Source organism: Sander lucioperca, chromosome 6 (assembly GCF_008315115.2).
Source record: "Sander lucioperca isolate FBNREF2018 chromosome 6, SLUC_FBN_1.2, whole genome shotgun sequence".
Classification (NCBI taxonomy): Eukaryota; Metazoa; Chordata; class Actinopteri; order Perciformes; family Percidae; genus Sander; species Sander lucioperca.
The window spans coordinates 42380697-42400166 of record NC_050178.1 but is presented as its reverse complement, the minus strand read 5'-3'; the positions used below and the strand labels follow the sequence as shown (position 1 = coordinate 42400166).

Below are 19470 nucleotides of genomic sequence, written 5' to 3'. Positions count from 1 at the left end.
CACATTTGATCAAAGACAATGTTCTGCCCCCCTTTTCCAGGCATTATAATTTAGCACAGGAAATGGCTTTGCAAAAACGCCATGCCCGTCCATCATCCTTATGGATATGTCAGACTCAGTTAATAGAAGGATATATGGAACAGAGCACACTGCAAACTAGGGCACACAGCTACAATAACTGGTATTTGTTTCGGCCTGAGCTGGTCTCTTTGGGGACCTGGAGACGTGTTTCTCCTGCATCCTGAGAAGCCTCTATGTGTCACTGCCAGCTCTGCCTTCAGCCTGGAACTTCCCCCGATCGGCCCAAAAATTCCCAAAACGCACCGCTAGGAAAACAGTAAACAGCAGCAAGTACTTCTTCCAGTCGTCACTACTCTCTTTTCAAGCCTGCAGTGCATTACAATGACATCGCAAGGGAATAAGTCAAGCATCCCTTATCTACACTTGTGTTTGTGAGCAGCAAAGGAGGAAGGTGGAAGCACATGAGAGAGGCAAGATGAGTGGGAGAGGCTTTGTTCTCAGAGTGTGCAACACCTGTCTCCCTCTTGGGGGTGCTGTGCTTACTTGGTTGAAATTGCCACTCTGAGCACACAGACTAAATTAACCATGGCAAATGATCCCTGGACAGGCATAGATTCATGTAGAAAGTGCCGGCAGTGCAGTCTTCATCCAGAGTGAATTCGATACCTCCATTGTATTGGCCCCCTCCCTCCCCTCTGCAATGCACACACACACACACACACACACACACACACACACACACACACACACACACACACACACACACACCACCATACACTCCCAATGCGATTTATCTAGCCGTTTTCTGATATCAGGCCAGAATGCTATCAGCTGGTAGGTTTTGTCATATACACAATGAAAGTGCGTCTGAGAGCCACAGTCCTCTATTGTTGGGGCTAAGTGGTGAACAATGGCGGTGCAGTAAAAATGTGGTAATAACACACAGGAGGTATTCAAGGGCCTGTGTCTGCTCTTTTCTAAAGGGCCGGCTATACCTTGCAGAACAAGTGCAGGAAGAAAATAAAAAAAACTAAATAACATAAAGGGTAAGAAACACACTTTTCTGTTTTGCAGTGGTTTTCAGGAGGATATTCTAAATGATGTGAGGAGAATAGGAGAAAACAAAAGGCTCAGGAAGGATCTACTGGGAAATACTGGAATCCACAATCAAAAATATTTACTCCTCTATCTCTGAAACATACTATGAACATTAATCTCCTTTATTATTCCCCCAGCAGGATTGGTGTATTTGCCGCTTTCCTACCATGAACTCCTCTCCTTGTGGTGTGTGCTGCCCAGTCTCTTACTGCCTCCAGGGATTGACTGTGACAATGATGGTGGGAATATGCTCCCTTATTACCATGCTCTGTCATCATTTGTGACAGATGATATGGACAACCAAGGTTGGTTACACAACCACACACTGGGCTCTTGAGCATAATTTGATTGATTTCCGTCTTGTATAATGCCTTGTTACCTGCTGCTACGGTAAAGGAGAGGATAGTAACCCACTCACTTAACCGGGTCAATCAGAGACAAGATACAGAGCATGTTAACATGCTGAGACAGACGTGGTGGCACCTCAGGAAGGTGGGCGGCGATGACATGTTTCAGTTTGTACTTAAGATTCTTAAAAAAAAGAATTCTCTCCTCAGTCATCTGTTGTTACATGAATAATCAACTGAAAACATTTAAATGTGTGAAAACCAAAAAGTGTTAAAGGCGTGATTTCGCCAACCAGGATAAAAAAAAAATTAGCAGGATAACAAATTCCACTTGTACTGTACTCAGGGGTGCAGCACAAAATTCTGGCCCCTGTAGAAATGCATTCCCTATGGGCCCCTCCCAGCATCCACAGCTATTCATACTAGTATCTTTTTGGGCCCTCCTCTCATAAGGGCCCTGGGTACTCAGTCCCATTTCCACCCCCACTCCGACACCACTGACTGTACTAACCGTTTTGTAATTCAGGAGAATTATTTCACAAAGCTTAAAAATACACTTGTGCTAATGGTTGTCTTTAAGGTATGGTTGTCACCAAAACTTACCCATATCACGGTTCCAAAAATAACCGTTCTGTTTTGGTCCTTATATAGTTAAAGTATTGTTAGGGTTTGAATTTCCCCCCAAAAAAAGGAATATTTTAGAATAATTTCCAATTTCCCAGTAAGAAGATTGGCTGCTTTGTGCCGATAAGTGTGGGTTGCGGCCCAGTTCTATTTTTAATGTAAATATAAATTAGCCATCTAAATAAAGGCTTTTTAATTTTTTTACAAGAAGAGTGCCTTGGATCTTTATTTCTCTACTTCACTTTGTACTCATTATAGGGACAATAATTCAATTCAATTTTATTCATAGTACCAAATCATGACAATAGTTATCTCGAGACACAGATAGAGTAGGTCTAGACCTCAGTCTATACTTTACAAAGACCCAACAATTGCAGTAATTCCCACAAGAGCAAGCATTTAGTGCGACAGTGGCGAGGAAAAACTCCCTTTTAGGCAGAAACCTTGAATGGTGAGGAAAACTTCCTTTTAGGGAGAAACCTTGGACAGTAGATAGAGACACTGTTCGTTTGTTTCACTTTCACATTAACTGATTCCAATAAATTACTTGCGTAACCTAGACGATAGCACAGCAGGTCAGCTGAACAAGCAAATGTGAAATTTGTCTGCAGGTTAGCAAACAATTCAACATACAAGAACAAAATAAATAATGATTGAATATTTATTTGGGTTAAGGTTGACCTATTTTCACTATGTATAACCAGTGCCTTTTCAGGAACCTTCCTAGGAAATGATTAGGAAATAACGGACCTGTATAATAAAGCCTGACTAAAAAAAGATTGCCATGGTCTCCTGTGTCACAGCGACATGCTTGGTGGGCCAACCATCCATCCTGATGTTTTGAGAAGTGAAAACAATGCCATGCAAAATAAGGTCAGATGGAGCTTTTTAAGCTGAAGACCCCTACATAGTTTAAAGGTCCAATATGTAGGAATTTCTCCCATCTAGCGTTGAGATCATATATCGCAATCAACTCTCTCTCACCACGCAGTTCAAAGTACGTATTACAGCTACGGTAGCCTTCACACTTCAAAAAGACGGTCTTTTGCTCTTTTCAATATCCTTTTTCTTTTTCTGGGCGAAGAAGATGACTCCTGTTCTTGAAATTTGGATTTTGAATACGTTTGGTCCTACGATACCCATTAGCAGCATTAGCAGCACCTGTGAGTTTATCATGTGACAGCGAAAACGCGAAGGGCGGAGCAGTATGTCCTGTATGTCCCTTACCGGCTAACGTATTTCAAGATGGCGCATGAACATGGAACGTCTACCCCAGTTCATGTGAATGCAAATGTAAAATTTTAAGCCAAAAGGAATACTTGGAATTGATGGTGGTGGTAAATATTCATGAAAAGGACAAGTTTGTGAACGGCCAACACAGATTTTGATAATGAACAACTAAACACGTTACACACTGGACCTTTAATGCTTAAATGAATAAGACATTAATTCATATCTTTTTATTTAAGCAACATCAAGTTGGACTCCTAACCTGAACTGAGCCAAAACAGATGACTTACTGACAGTGGCTCACAATGGGAACACTCAGAGAAGCTGCACAAGCATTACATATGGCTGACCAGAAAACAGAGCGAGCTAACAGTTACCAAATGACTCCATGTTCCTCTCTGAGGCATGCTGCTAGGCCTCACACGGCCAGTTTCACCAGTCTTCCCACAAACAGCAGCCATCATGAATAATGCTCACACTCCTCTTCCACTCCTGTGGAGAATCCCCCCAGCTTTAATGGTCTATAGCTGTAATGTGTAAGAGTGTATTCTCCTTGAGTGTAGGCTATAGACACTGTAGTCTTCAACACAAAGTGAGTGATTTGATCTTGAATAATGCATAGAGGAGGGCATTGAAGAGCCACGGGCCACGTGATCTGGGGATTTTGGAAATAAATTTAACAGAGAAAAGCTTCACCCTCTAAGTCCTTCAAGCTGAGATTCACACAGATGATGCAGAGGCATGTAGGTTCAAGACAAGCACAAACTTGTAAAGGAAAGTGCTTTTTCACTGGTAGGTCAAAGGCCGTTACTAAAAAAGTACACAGGGGCTAAGGATTATATCATGTATTTAAAGGTAACCTGACCTTAACATGTATTGCATTCCATGTTGCTTAAAAAGCCCTCAGTGTAATATTTGGTCATATTGGAACAATTGTGTCATGACCATCCCCTTGCTTTTCATATCAACAAACCAAGAAAAGTGATTTCATCAGCGCAGCACAAACTCCTCTTACACACTTTTTTGAACGCCACTTATTTTCCAAAGCACAAATCAAACGTTTTTTCAAGGACAAACTTCAATTGTGGGAAACCCTTGTGTACTTCGATCAACAGATACATCCAATATGCACTCAACACCGTATTCACAGGCTGTGCAGTGGCACATCTGTAGCAACCTGCTGGTGATCACTGACAGATGGCTGCTCATTATTTTTCTATATGGCTGTCAGGAGTCAGACAGGCTGAAAGGCTTTGCTTGGACAAAAATACGGCTCCCAGACTTTGGTGTGAAAAATGTAATGTTTTTAGGTCTGTAACTGATCAGATGATGTATCTTCTGTATTATACAGTACATCCAAAAGCCAAAGATTAAAAAGGCCATACTCCATTAGAAGTGGAAACCCCCTCCCTCCTTTCCGATGCTGGAATTGTAACTTCTAAAACCGACAATCCAACATCCGTCCCACTTTGTGCAGTGTTTGGACTTCTCCTTTAATCCCTCTTTCTTCATAAACCCTCTTGCATTCTTTACAGAACTATTTCTGCTTTATTATTACAGAGTGCAACACCATGAATGTCTTCCAGCAGAGACTGTCTGAAAATGTGTGCTGTTATCCTCGTATTCTAACAATTATCGCGTCTTGCCCCTCTCTGTGGCAGCAGACTTTTCACTCCCCCCTTTGAGAGTTGCCATTTGGAACAGCTATAAATACTTTGCCTGCCGACATTTTCAGAAGACACATCATACGAGCTAGTTTTATTCAAGCATAACCCAGCCAGTGTATATAGTCATGCTAGTAGCTCTGTGAGGCTGTCCTAATGCAAATGAAAGCATCTTAACATGCTTATGACAATTCTAACATACCAATGTTAAGCAGGTACGATGTTAACCATTTTCACCATCTTAAAGGTGCTCTAAGCGATCTCACACGTTTTTTAGGCTACAACATTTTTTGTCACATACAGCAAACATCTCCTCACTATCCGCGAGCTGCCTGTCCCCTGAACACACTGTAAAAAAACGCGGTCTCTGTAGACAGCCCAGGCTCCACAAACGGCAACAAAAACAAACCGTGCCAACCTGCACCACCAAACATAACAAACAGTCTTCCAGCGTTCCAGCCAATAACCGACAAGAAGGATTTGGGGGTGGGGGTTAGTGCGCGGAAGCATGGAAGGGAGGGAGAGGGGACGGGATGAGGAGGAGGGAGGGGCGAGCTAGCCTCGTTTTGTTTGAAAATACTTCGAACGTCAACAAGAAGTGCCGTCACCCAACATCGCTTAGAGCACCTTTAATGCAGTGTTTTAGCATGCTAACATTTTCTAATTAGCCCTAAAGAAAAAACGCAGCCAAGGCTGATGGAAATAGTATTAGTTTGGCAGGTATTCAAAAAGTTAAGGAATCACCAAAGTGATAACAATTCATCCTCAGGGGAACATAAATGTCTGAACTTAATTTCACGGGAATCCATCCACTAGTTGTTGAGGCATTTATTTAAAAACGACTGGAATGCCATTTGTTGCTAACATTCCTAAAAAGTGTGAAATACCTTATATACAAGGGAAAACCAAGAACATCTTACAATAACAAATAAGAGAAAATACTAAGTTTTACTTTCCAAACACCTCGAAAGCAAATGGTTGCAATGATGTGTCACAGTGTTGAAAATATGAAATGCCTTCAGGGTTTACAGAAGTGAACGCAGTATGAGGTCAAAAGTTTTGGGTTAACTGACCATCTGTAATGATGGGAGGAAACCCTAATTGCAACGGCTCATCTCCAGTGTAATCAAAATTCAGGGAGCACATTTATAATCAAGTGCAATTAATCTGCTAATATCCCCCCAGTGTTGGAATAATGGGGACATTAACTGGGCTCATCTGTTGTGACTGCTCCTCCGCTGTTTGCTAGGTGGCTCATTCACAGCAAGAGACGCTGAATGCTTTTTGACAGGTATTTTTCAGCATTCATATCACCAAAGTCAATTTGAATAAACTACTGTCATCTCCCATAAGGGCTGCTCCCGCAACACACATTTCTCCTTGCTAAACAGGTTTCCAATCCTCAATGAAATAGTGCATGTAAATTACCCCATCCCATTTTCTAAACAATATAGATTGTGACAGAAAGGCACAAGATCATATACAGGAACATCAGCTGCAGAAAACAGCTACAACATATGATGATGGAAAGGCAGCAAGTAAGAGAGGGTGTCAAATACAACTTATATTCCCTCTCACAAGAATAATAAGTGGATAACTGTCTGTTTATGCTGAGAAGACATACGCGGTTTACGCTGTGTTTCCTTGCAGCTTGATTGAAAAATCAAGCTGCATCAACGTGAACCTACAGAGAGAGCGGCAGGATCACGCCCACAACCCCCCCCCCCACACTCACTGATTGGCTGGGGGGTTCTGTACCCTTTTCATTTCACAGTGTGGGATAAATGGGTAAAAGGAGAGTGCAGAGTGTAACCTGCAGGGTGTAGCAATGCTGTGCTTTTTATTATGCCTCGAAGTCGAGCTCTGTGCTTAAACTTTCACAGCAATAAACACGTTCATGTGCAAAAATACAAATACACATACATTTTGTACTGTTAATTCCTTCACTTCAATTACACAAAGGTTACTGAATTTTTTGTATAGAAAGCCAGAGTCGTAAATGGGAGGCAGAGTGAGGCATCAGCATAAATCAGCGGCAAGGTGCACTCTAAGCTCTCCCTACATTCTTGACTGCTGCTGACTTTTCAAGCATTCATAATACATGAAATCTATCTTTTATAATTCAACAGAAACAGGAAACATGCCTTGAGTGATTTACAGAAGAAAGCGCTGGTCTAGACTTTTTCTTTAAATTACATTATGTGATGTGTTTTCTGGTGAAACGGGAATTACTGAATATATACAGTATTCCTCTTGCTGTTATTCACATTACCATTAATCAATGTTTTCAAAGAATTCAATCAAACGCTTGCCTGTGAGGCTAAAAAATAATTTACTTTTCTATAGGAACTACTTGGAGAGAAAAAAGAAATCCAACAGATATTCTAGCAGACCTGCTGTTGACACGGCTGACACAGGATTCTACAGATCGCTAACTTGTAGAAGACAATTAAATGGATTGAACCTTTGAGCAAAAATCATAAACTACAGGAGAAGAAGGAGAAGCTGTCTTTAAGACTTAATGAAAAAATGATTTAACTTTAGAGAGGAATACAGAAGTTCTCATCACATAGTCTGGTGCATTTGAAGGACTTTGGCACTGCTTTATTAGTTTATTTTCATTGCCCTGTGCAATTCATTGCCTAACAGGTGAAAGGTCTCCTTATCACCAACACAGGCAAACGATTAGTATTAGTGTGTGCTGCTGTTTACATGTGGATGAACCGTATTCTCTCCCAGGTGAATAATGGTTCTGAGTGAATTTGCTGAGGACAATCTTGCCCACAGGGTTTTTCCTTGACATATCAGAAGCTGCTTGTAGTGAAACTGAAGAAATGCAGTGGCAGCTCTCTGACTGAATGCAAGGATTCCAAAAATCTGTTGAAATATACATGTAATCTACACCAAACCTTGTGAAATATGAGTCATGAACTTTTCTCCCTAAGGCCAATATAATGAAGATCAATAATTCTATGAATCTGCACAAGCCAGCCAACGAGGAAGGTCAAGGCAGAACAAATAACATTTACACAAATGAACTGTGCAACCTCCGTGAACAGGAGGTCAAAGTGATGGTATAGTTCACTGAATATGTCAGCAAATCCCACAGGAACTAGAGGAGGTGTGAAAACTATCCCCAGTGGAAATAGGAGAGAAAAACAGCAGTGTGCACAGAATAAAGCTACCCAATGCACTGCACTTTATGCCCAAATAATTTCATACACAAACGCAATCTAAAGTGAAAGTAGTAAAAACATTTCAAAAGAAAGAAAAACAGCATGAGAAACCCTTTAAAAGGGAAATTAAAATGTTAAAACAGAGACATAAGGATAAGATGCAATATACTGTATTTTTATGATGAGTATTTAAGGTTCAGTCAAAGGCAGTGCAAACAAGTTTTTAACCTGATCTAAAGATGGTCAAAGTTGGTGCTTACGTCCTCTGGAAGTTTGTTCCAGCTCTGTGGTGCACAGTAAATGCTGCATCTCCATGTTTAATTTGCACACTGGGAACAGTTTGCAGCCCTCCAGCTGATGAATGATTTGAGAGGCTGAGAGGGTTCATATTGTAATAGACAGTCAGATGTATTTTGGTCCTATACCACTGAGAGATTTAGGCTATGTTTAGATGGAAACTATTTGAAGAGAAAACGCAAAAGTGCTGTTGCGTTTCCACTTTTATTCTGCGTTTAGACAGCGTTATGGGGGGCAAATCTGCGTGCATATGGTGACGCAAAAGTGTGTGAAATGCGATCCACCAAGTCTGCACGCCTGCGTAGAACTTTCCTTCTACTTGCCTCCCTCTCCTCCTCCTCTCTCCCTCTCCTCTCCCTAGTAGCGCGAAGCAAACAACTGTTTTTGCGTTTTTAAGCCCTAAAAATGCCGTCACCGTCTAAACGAAAGGCACATCTGATAAAATATTTTGTCGTTTTCACCCACCAGTGTATTTGTGTAAACAGGGCCTTAAATACAAGCAGCAATACTTTAAACACTCTTTTCTGACACACTGGAAGCCAGTGAAGATATTTGAGTAGTGATATAATGTCTTCAGTATTCTTAGTCTTTGTTAGGACTCTCCCAGCTGCATTAGTTATCTAACTTGCTGTAAATGAAAGCATTGATATGTTTCTATCAGTCGTGCCTGGACATGAATCCTCTGATTCTTGCTATGTTTTTGATTTGGTAGAATGCAGACTGTGTAATTAATTTGACATGCCTGTTTAAGTTCCTCTGAGACCAAGATTACACCAAGATTTACGACCTTTGACTATCACAACCAAAAACGTGAGTCGAGATGAACGCTAATTTTCAGCCTTCCTTCTTTCTGTTGTTCTCTGCATGATTACTTGATTACATGATACTTAATGTTGTGTATAATGTGGCCTTATATAGGTATATAAATGTTAAATAGAAGAGGTATAAGGATTGATCCTTGGGGAACCCCACATATCATGTCTGTCTGCTCAGACGAATCATTACAGATTGAGACAAAATAGTTCCTGTCCTGAAGATTGAACCACTTGGAAAGTTTTCCCAGCAGTATTGTATAGACAAATATGTCAGAATCAGCACTTAGATCTAATAAGACTAGAACTGAAATCAGTTTCTAAATTAATATAAATCAGAGCCTTAATGAGAGCTGTCTCATTTATGTTGTGGGGCCAAAATCCAGATTTAAATTAATTAAAGTAACCATTTGAAGTTACTTAGTTGATTAACTGTTTCAATGATTTTACTTACAAAGGAAGGTTAATTATGTCTGTACAGTAGTTGGTAGTCACAGATGTATCCAGACAACTTATTTTGAGGATAGGCCTGGTGATTGCAGTTTTCAAGGCAAGGAAAGTTACCTGATGAAAATGAGCTATTGACTATCTGCAGTAAATCTGTCGCCACACACTTAAAAACATTTTTTAAAGAAGCTTGTTGGTAGAGCAGCAAGACAACAAGGGGATGGCTTAAGATGCCCCACAATTTCCTTTTACCATATTCCTTCCATGTGGTTGTAGATTGGAATTGATTTGTATGACATTTAACTATTATAGGCTGATCTTTAATTTTTATTATTGAAGAAGTGAGAAAACAGTGTCAGTGCAAAAGAGTCCAGATGCAATTGGTGTTAGGGGAATGGTCAGCCTATCAATAGTCTCATATTGCAATACCTATCGCGACAGCGCTGTCTCAGTGATTACGATCTGGCTACACCACTTATCTATTCTGTGATAACGAAAAAAATCACTATGGCTTGTTTGTATTTCTTTGTTTTTTCAATTTTGTAATTAAAATTGTCTAGAACCGGGCGCCTGGGTAGCTCACCTGGTAGAGCGCGCGCCAATATATAGAGGTTTACTCCTCGACGCAGGTTCGACTCCGCCCTGCAGCCCTTTGCTGCATGTCATTCCCCCTCTCTCTCCCATTTCATGTCTTCAGCTGTCCTGTATAAATAAAGGCCTAAAATGCCCAAAAAATAATCTTTAAAAAAAACAAAACAAGAAATTGTCTAGAACCTAGTTCACAGAGGGCAAAGTGAGGGTAGACAATGCAGAGATATCTACCATGAACTGTAATCTCACTGATGTACTGCTTTATAACAGTTGTTGATCTTGTGTGAACTTAAGTAGCAATAGAGAAATCACACAAAACACAGAAGTGATCTGATATAGCAAGGTCAGTTGAAATAACATTTAAAATAACACCCTTAATGAAGGTAAAAATGTTTCTATGTAATATAATAAGTCACAGCGCCAGAGCAGTAATACAATCCCCAGCTTAGATGATCTAACAACACTTTTTTTACACAGTATATCCTCTGTCAGTACTGGAGGCACTGAGGCAGTGAGCTGAATGTTTTCAACACCTCTGCAAACAAACATAGCAGCCAGGTTTGTCTGTCTCTCTAGTAATGACAGCAATGAGAAAAAGCCCTGCTTCTCATGACTTATCCAAATACGAAGAGAACTAGCTGGTTGGAGTCTTCGAAAATCAGTGTCCTTCTCTGTGTTGGTCATGTAATATTTATGAAATCAAATACTTCTGGTTAGTTTTTCAAGGTGCAGAATGAAACATCAAGCAACTCCACGTGCTGTCAGAGTGAAAAACATGCATTTCTTTAAGAGGTGTCCGGTACTTTATTGGTCACAGTCCCTGCTGACTGAAATGCAAAAGAGACAGTGATGAAATGGAAAGAGGAAATAGGAAATACCTTTAACTGTGACGCTTCCTGTGCTGCTTGCCACGCCAAACTGGTTTCTTGCCACACAGGTGTAAAGACCTGCATCAGATTTGGTTGCATTCCATACCCGAAGGTTACCGTTGTCCAAGATGGAGACCCTGTAGTTAAAAAAGAAAATAATTTATATTACTGCCGTAGCATCACCTTGTACTATTAGCAACAAATGCTGCTGTGCAGACATTGTACAAATTCAACTGTGTGGCATGGCATGGCATGGTGTTGACGTAGCAGCAAAGACAAGTGACTAACACAGCAGAGAACATTTCTCAGTGTCTCTAATTAAGTTCTGCTTCTTTGCAGATGACAACGATGAGAAATAGGATTGTATTTTCAGGGGTGATTAATTCACCCTATGACTTCAAGATATCTAGGACAACAATGCTTCATGCCCTTTATACAATGGCCACAAGTGCTTTAAAAAAGGTCGAAAGGCCTTAACAAAACTTGACATTTTCTAAATAACAAGCAAAAATGGAAATTGTGCCCTTGAAAGCAAGGTACTGTGGGAAATCAAGAGTGGACCAACTTATTAATGTTCGCTGGATTTTAATGATCTGAAATGCTCTGCTGAATCTGCAAACTGTAAATCTGAAACAGCGTCAGCCTGATTGTGAGGGGGGGAGGGAAGATGTGTGGCCTTCATATGCAAACATGTGTGCGTTATTCCAAACATATGCAGGACATGTGTGTGTTATTCCACACATTTGGAGGACATGTGTGCGTTATTCCACACATTTGGAGGACATGTGTGCGTTATTCCACACATTTGCAGGACATGTATGTGTTATTCCACACATTTGGAGGACATGTGTGCGTTATTCCACACATTTGGAGGACATGTGTGCGTTATTCCACACATTTGCAGGACATGTGTGCGTTATTCCACACATTTGGAGGACATGTGTGCGTTATTCCACACATTTGGAGGACATGTGTGAGTTATTCCACACATTTGCAGGAACACACATAAACACTTAAAGCTACACCAATCAATATTTTTATATTAACATATGTGTATTGTGAAAGGGGTCACTTGAAATTACAAATCAACAGAGAATTATCTGCATTTCCCATCAAATTTATAGTCTTTTCGCATCTTTCTTACAACCTGCTTTGCTGTTTTGTTACAGTTTACTCTCATTGTTGTCATCAACCCTGTTTCCAACCACAGTAGGCAGCTGTGTAAAACTGCAGACAGAAAACGTTGACCAATAGGTGAATGTAGTGCAGTACTTAGCACCTGAAAAGCATATCCATATTTTTTTTTATCAAGAGTTGGTGGAAACCAAAGGATATATACAAGGGATTTTGGACATACATTCAATATGCAGCCAGAAACATCCAAATGAATGATAATGTTGGTCTGTCTCTACTGTATTCAAAAACGCATTCATTAACAGTGCAACAGGACCAAAATTCAAAGTAACAGATCCTGTGTATCAGCACACTAGCTTTCTAGACTGATGTCACTTCCTATAGGCAGCTTAAACTTATTCCTCTACTGCTTTTAATTGATTCAAAACAACCGTTTGAAAGTTACAGATAATTGAAGATGCAGTCTGAGCTGAAAACAGTGAGCTTAATGTGTTTAATAGCCGTGGTAGAAGTCTGAATGACACATGGCACAGAAAACAGTTCATCAACTCTTTCTGTTATGTGAGCAGGGTGTTTTCTTGAATGCATCAGTGATGCATTTAACTGGATGTACTTGTGAAATGTGGTTGATCCGGTGTGACATAGTGTTATATCCACTCCCCCCCTGCTTCACTGTCTACTTGGAGTATTTTTAAAGTGGTGGATGTGATAAGAAAATGCAGAGACAGTCGGTGTAAGATAATCTACTTCTAAAACCACATGGTGCTGCTGAGTGGAGACGTTTTGGTTTACATCAGGCTGAGACAAAAGTGCTGAATGCAAAGTAGCCAACAATGACCATTAGTTACACAAAGGGCATATCGCTGTGTGGGATGGCGCACAGTTACTGACATCAAACCGGGAGGCTGATCAATTTGAAGAGAATGGGCCACTAAATGGCACTACGGTCCTATAACTGGCCATAACCCTGAGCAGAGTAAGCACAATTAAAACAACTACTATTCATTAATTAAATTGCATTGCTGGCGCTCTGTGCATTTAGCAAAGTTTGTCTGATGACTCATGTTATCTTAAGGTTAACAGTGACATTTTACCACGTATGCATCTATTATCAATTGACCAGTGGCCTTTTTGCAATCAGTAAAAAAAACACTGAAAGAGAACATTATTTCAAATAGCACGAGCTCTAACCCCATTCAAGTCAACCAGCACAAGGCTCACAGCACCACCTCAACAAAACTAAATACCTGCTTTTGTGCTTTGCGCTCTGTGTATCCATAATCCACTCATCCTCAGGGACAAAATAGCTATCATGTTACTTGTGCACCATGCATCTTGTAAGAGGAGGCTCTGCCGAGAGTGAGCAATGGTGCCGCATGTGAGCACAATGGCTCTTATGGTGAGTTAAATCCTCAGTAGCCCTCCTGTGGAACCAAGACTGTAGCCGTTCACCACATTGTCTACCTTTTTTGAAGCATTATATGAAGACTGGGGAAGTGCTTCCCTTTCACAGACAGTACAGAAAGATGAGCAGACGGGCTGTCTGCATAAGTGTTCGTCATTTTAGTCTGAGGCTAATGGAAGAGCAGATGAGGTCAAATACAGTACAAGTCAACCGAGGCACAGCAGCGGTGAATAAGAGATGAAGGCTTACGATTAACACTTTTCAGTTTTGCTCCGGCCTTCCCTTGTCTCTGCCATGGCACTGACAACATGTCGATGTGCGATGTGCCCATTATATGAGGAGACATTTCCCACCTCCATCCTGGGAGAAGCCAGCGGAGGGGCAGGTATCAATAATTCACAGGTGAGATGAACAAGAGTACCACTCCTTTCATCCCTGCCTCACACAGGTTTAATGGACAAAGCAATAATTCTCCTAAAAGGAGGCGATTATTTTGAACAAGGCGAGATGGCCAAATGCACTTCTGTAATCCTAAAAAACACAGGTGTGTATTTTGGGTGAGATCAAGCCTCTGAGGACAGGGCCTGTACAGTGTTGATCCTGCCTGCTCTGTGACAAGATGAAAGAGACAAATAACATCAGTCACAGAGCAGCTATCACCAGCACTGTGAAGTGGAAATCGCAGGAAAGAGCCTGGTCCAAAGTAAAAGCCTGTTTTTGTTATTTCCTTACATTCTCTTTGAGATGCTGTTAACAGATGCAGACGTTGCCTTTTTGTAAGCTTCCCCATAATCAAAAAAGCATTTGAAAGCCTGGTTTTGATGTTTCATTCAGACATATTTTGTCTTTGATCTGTTTGATAAATTCTACATTGTGAAAGGAAACTGCCACAATCCAAATAATGAGCCACAAAAAAAAAGGCAAGAAAATTGTGCGTTGAGAGCAGCAACTTTGAAATAAGTGTGGGTCTGGAATTTAGAGCGAGTTTCTAATGGCAGCAGCTGGAGCCTCATGCTCAAATATTAGAATCGTGTTAGCGCGCTTTCTACATAAACACACTAACTCGCTAATGTCGTCGAAGAATAGCAGTGCACTCATAAAAATTCAACATACAGCAACAACAATATGCCTAATCACAGATTAGATCCTGATTTGAGGGGTTTTAAGCAGGACTGTTCATGAATACTTAGTGACTCTGAGATGCCATGGCTGATTGGTAGCATGACTGCAGGGTGGAGGCCTGTATGCGTCTCTACTTAATTAACAGGGTAAATAAATCCGGCTTGTGAAAATAGGGGTTAAGATTCTATCAGTGGGATTACTCAGCCATGAGACCACAGGAAGAGAGCTCGTTGCAAGCTTACGGTATTTCTACCAAATAATTAGTCCAGCCAAGGCCTTCTTTACACAAAGACTATTGCCTCAGTGTCCACACAGTGTGCTCCACTCACCATTGAAGCACCCATCCACTTACACCAGACAAGTCAATGGAAGAAAAATAAGTAAGTGTGAAAAAAGTACTGCAGGGGATGTGTTTGATATTGTGTTTGCCTGCCATGGTAAGCTCCCAGATAAGGTGTGCCTGTGTTACTATTTCCGACCCACATTGACCATCATCGACCTACCTGCAGGTGATGTTTCTAATCATAATTGTATCAAAAATGTCAGTGTTGCTAACAGCACTGGAGGTGAGAGGCTGTAATGTGGCGAATGTGCAGAGAAAGAGGCGAGGTCACCACATCCTCTGAGCCGGGACAAGGGGTGGGACCTAACTTTAGGTGTTGATCTATGCTCTTGGCTGCTTTAAAAACCCTGAAGTGTATATGGGGGAGGGGTTGTCTGAGATAAATTGAAAGGCTGTCTCTCCTAAGGTTCCCCACAGAGTGCTGTGCTGGAGAGAAACGGCCTTGTCAGTAGCATAAATCAAGCCAAGCTGTGCAGCATAGACCCAGGACTGTACAACCTGCCGAGCGCGAAGCAACTGCGGTTCACTTTCTCAGATGTCTGCTTTATGCAGCATCATGACTAAATTAATATGCGTTCTTTTTTCTTGTGATGTTGTCAACATCAAGGTTAACCATCAATTAGAGACCACAAAGCAGGTACGCTCTTGATGTTATTTCTTTTTGTTGTTCTTTCAGTCAACAAAGCGATTGGCTCACGCTGGAGGAACAAGGACACCTGGGCATTTACTTTTGACAATTCTCCGATGTAGGTGTAATTGATATTGATTTCTGCTGTACCAATGACTCTCAACTTGTCACAGGGATCATTAGCTGACTGCAGCAAATTATCAGAGCATTACCACACGGCTGTAATGGTAGGAGATGATTAGCTTTGAGGGTATTTGAAATGTAAGAGAGAGATGTGCCCGACTAAATTTAACATGCTTTGGATGCTTTTGGGTTTAACATTTGGAGTATAATGCTACAGGGCAGGTTTGGACAGCAGTTTTGTGAGCAAGATGACAGTTGGTGGGATGAAGAAACAGAGTACAGGAGGAGGAGTTGTGGTCTATCAGTCAATCAGAGCTCGGCCTGATCACATTAAAATACCTGGTAGCCAAAAAGGAAGCGCAAATCAATGCCTCGGCAGCTCGATTACAGTTTACCCTCGCAGTACAAAAGCACTGTACCTTGCAGACAAATACCCTCAATCTAGTAGAAAATGCCCGTCTGACAGGGATCTTTTGGAGGTGTCAATCAAAGTTCAACAACAATATAACAAGTACCTTTGCAACCGCTATTGCGGGGAGCGCTTGCTTTAACACAGAGCAAATGAATAAGAATGACTGACACAAAATAAGCACTCAATCTCCAGGTCTCAACAAAGGCGAACTCTGCAACTGGAAGCCGAGTTATGTGCTCTTCTTTTCTGCTGGGCTACATTAACAGTGGAGTGCAATACTTGCAATTACATTCCTTTTGGTTCACTGTGTATTGGCAATTGTCACCAGGGCAACGGTTAGCATTAAAGTTGCTTTGGCAATATTGTTGTTAGATAAAAACACAACCAGTGGACAGGGGTGCTGGGCTCCGAACCAAGTATTAATCTACTACTCCGCTACTGCTCCAGTGTGTATTATCATAATGTAAGCAGGGAAACAAATGGTAAGTTCTTCCCCATAGCCTCAACTGGTAGGATAAATAGAGCTTTTTCTTTCTTTTTTTGTATGCCTTTTTAATAAACTTTAAAAAAGCTGTTCTATTTTTAATAGAACAGCAGGACTTGTACACTTGTGCACTGCATTATAATACTAACAGTCGTAGGTACCGTTTGTTAGGCAATTTATTTAAAGGTGCTCTAAGTGATGTTGGGTGACGTCACTGATGTTCGAAGTATTGTCGTTGTATTGTCGTTGTCTAGGACAGCTCTCCTCTAGCTAACTTCCCTCTTCATGTTTCTCTCTCCTCCACTCCCCACACCCCCCTTCATGTGCACGCGCACTAACCCCCCAACCCCCACCCCCAAATGCTTCTTGTTGGCTGGAACACTGTTTGTTACGTTTGGTGGTGCAGGTTGGCGCAGTTTGTTATTGTTGCCGTTTGTGGAGCCTGGGCTGTCTACAGAGACCGCGTTTTTCTACAGTGTGTTCAGGGGACAGGCAGCCTAAAAAGGCAGCCTAAAAAACGCGTGACATCGCTTAGAGCACCTTTAAATTAGATGTTCCATTTCTGGATTTATTTTCTAAATAACAAGAAAAGTTAAGCCTCAATTTTCTTAATGCTGAGATGAATGAAATTAAATGTATTAGACATTTTGGTATCTGGTCTCACTTCAACAATAAATGCTCAGGATCACATAATGTCACCAGGCATGGAAATATTAACTTGTTATTGCCTATAATGAAAAAACAACAATAAAAAGTCTACTGTCAAAGGACCTCAGTGCAAATGAACACTCTCAGAATAAATGTTCTGTAAAAGTGTGGATTTTTTTTATAGGAAGGTGTCTTAATGAAGCAGACTGATTGAGTATGTCTTAATTCCCGCCTGTGGAACATGTTGTGTTTGTGTTGGTAATTGCATTGTGAGAGTGAGTCACATCAGCATGGGCTGCAGAGAGGTTTGCGAATGTACTTACAAAGGATTCCTTTAATCACAAATTGCTCTCCTGGTTTATCCCCCTTCCAGAGATATTCATCTCTTCTTGTGTGCTGAGGTATCCCTTCAGGAATAAAGAGCACACACATGTTCCACAGGAAATTGTCAGAGGAACCAAGATGGATTACTCATGCTGCGTTGGCGGATTCTCACTTTGAAAAATGATACCAGCCACAGTCTTACAGATAAAAATAATCCCAACGAGCAGTACATGGGATGCACATGGGTAAAGAGGGTTTGGACCTAATCTCAGCAAACATCTCAGAATTCACTTTATCTCTGGTCTAAGACTTATTTGACTTTGTCAGTCAGCACCGCAGAGATGTGTTTTACAACCCCACCCCCTCCCTTCCTTCTCCAGCAGAGGAAAAAACTGCAAAAACTGCAAATGATATCAAATGTACAGTCGGATGGAAAGACATCAAAACTTTATGGCACTACATTATCTCAAGTCTTTATGATTTATAGGATATACTCTGTCTGTGAGTAATGCAGTGGGATGTGGGAGGCACAGCCATAACGGCTGAAAGGTAAATTGATCTATTAATCATTTTTCTGTTCTATAAATACAACAACAAATTGAAATGAATGCCTGTGATCATGACTGACAAGCAAAGGCCAATGTAGAGTCTGTCCATCAGGGAAGTGTCCTTCAATATAGATCACTCTGACCAGAAGTCAGAGGCATGTTAAACAGTTGAGTTTAAAATGTCAATTTGGCTATAATTTAAAAATATGTTTATACAAAGCGTGCTCTGTGTCCTTCTTTCCTCCTTGCTATTTCTCTTTTCTGCATTCTTAGTGGTTCAGTAAAACCTCAGATTTAAGTTTTCCTGAAAAATGAACAGGAGACCAATGCACATACACCCTTGTAGAGCACTGAAAAAAACTGTGACTGTATGTAATGTAGTGTAGTGTTACTGTTACTGTATGTATTTTAAGAGTATCAGAGACAGACTACATTTAGTAAACTCAGTGTTTTGTCACAAGATTAAAGTCTGGAATATGCATCACTAAATTTATCAATTCATCAATTGACTGTTAGCTAATCTCCAATAAGTATAATGAAAAAAAAATTTTTAGTTTTAGATGCTTAGCTTACATATTTGGAAAAGTAAAACAGAAGTTAGATTTATGCTTTATTGTTTGTATTTTAAAACAGTAAATGCTTTAAAGGAACATGCCGACTTATTGGGACTTTAGCTTATTCACCGTATCCCCCAGAGTTAGATAAGTCCATACATACCCTTCTCATCTCCGTGCGTGTCGTAACTCTGTCTGACGCCCCCACCGCTAGAATAGCTTAGCACAGATCCTGGAGGTAACCGGCTCCAACTAGCCTACTGCTCCCAATAAGTGACAAAATAATGCCAACATTTTCCTATTTACATGTTGTGATTTGTATAGTCACAGCGTGTACAAATAATGTCACATGAGACACAGCCATCTTCTAACCATATACATACTGGGAACTATATTCTCAGAAGGCGAAGCACTGCTACTTTTGCTACTTGTGCGGAGTGATTTGCTCGCAGCACCTGAGAAGCCCCGTGGTGAGGAGCAGAGAGTAACAACGGTGCTTTTCAGGTGTTGCGCTAATCACTCCACCCACATAGCAGTGCTTGGCCTTCTGAGAATATAGTTCCCAGTAT

At 40.9% G+C, this 19470-nt stretch overlaps 1 protein-coding gene across 1 annotated transcript in view; it reads right to left on the bottom strand.

Annotated features, from left to right (window-relative positions):
• Nucleotides 1-19470, bottom strand: part of cntn4 (contactin 4) — a 159983-nt gene that overhangs the window by 11391 nt on the left and 129122 nt on the right. Inside the window, exon 12 of the mRNA XM_031280507.2 lies at nt 11186-11313. Within this exon, the coding sequence (XP_031136367.1) occupies nt 11186-11313 (128 nt within the window). The remainder of the gene's footprint in view (nt 1-11185; nt 11314-19470) is intronic.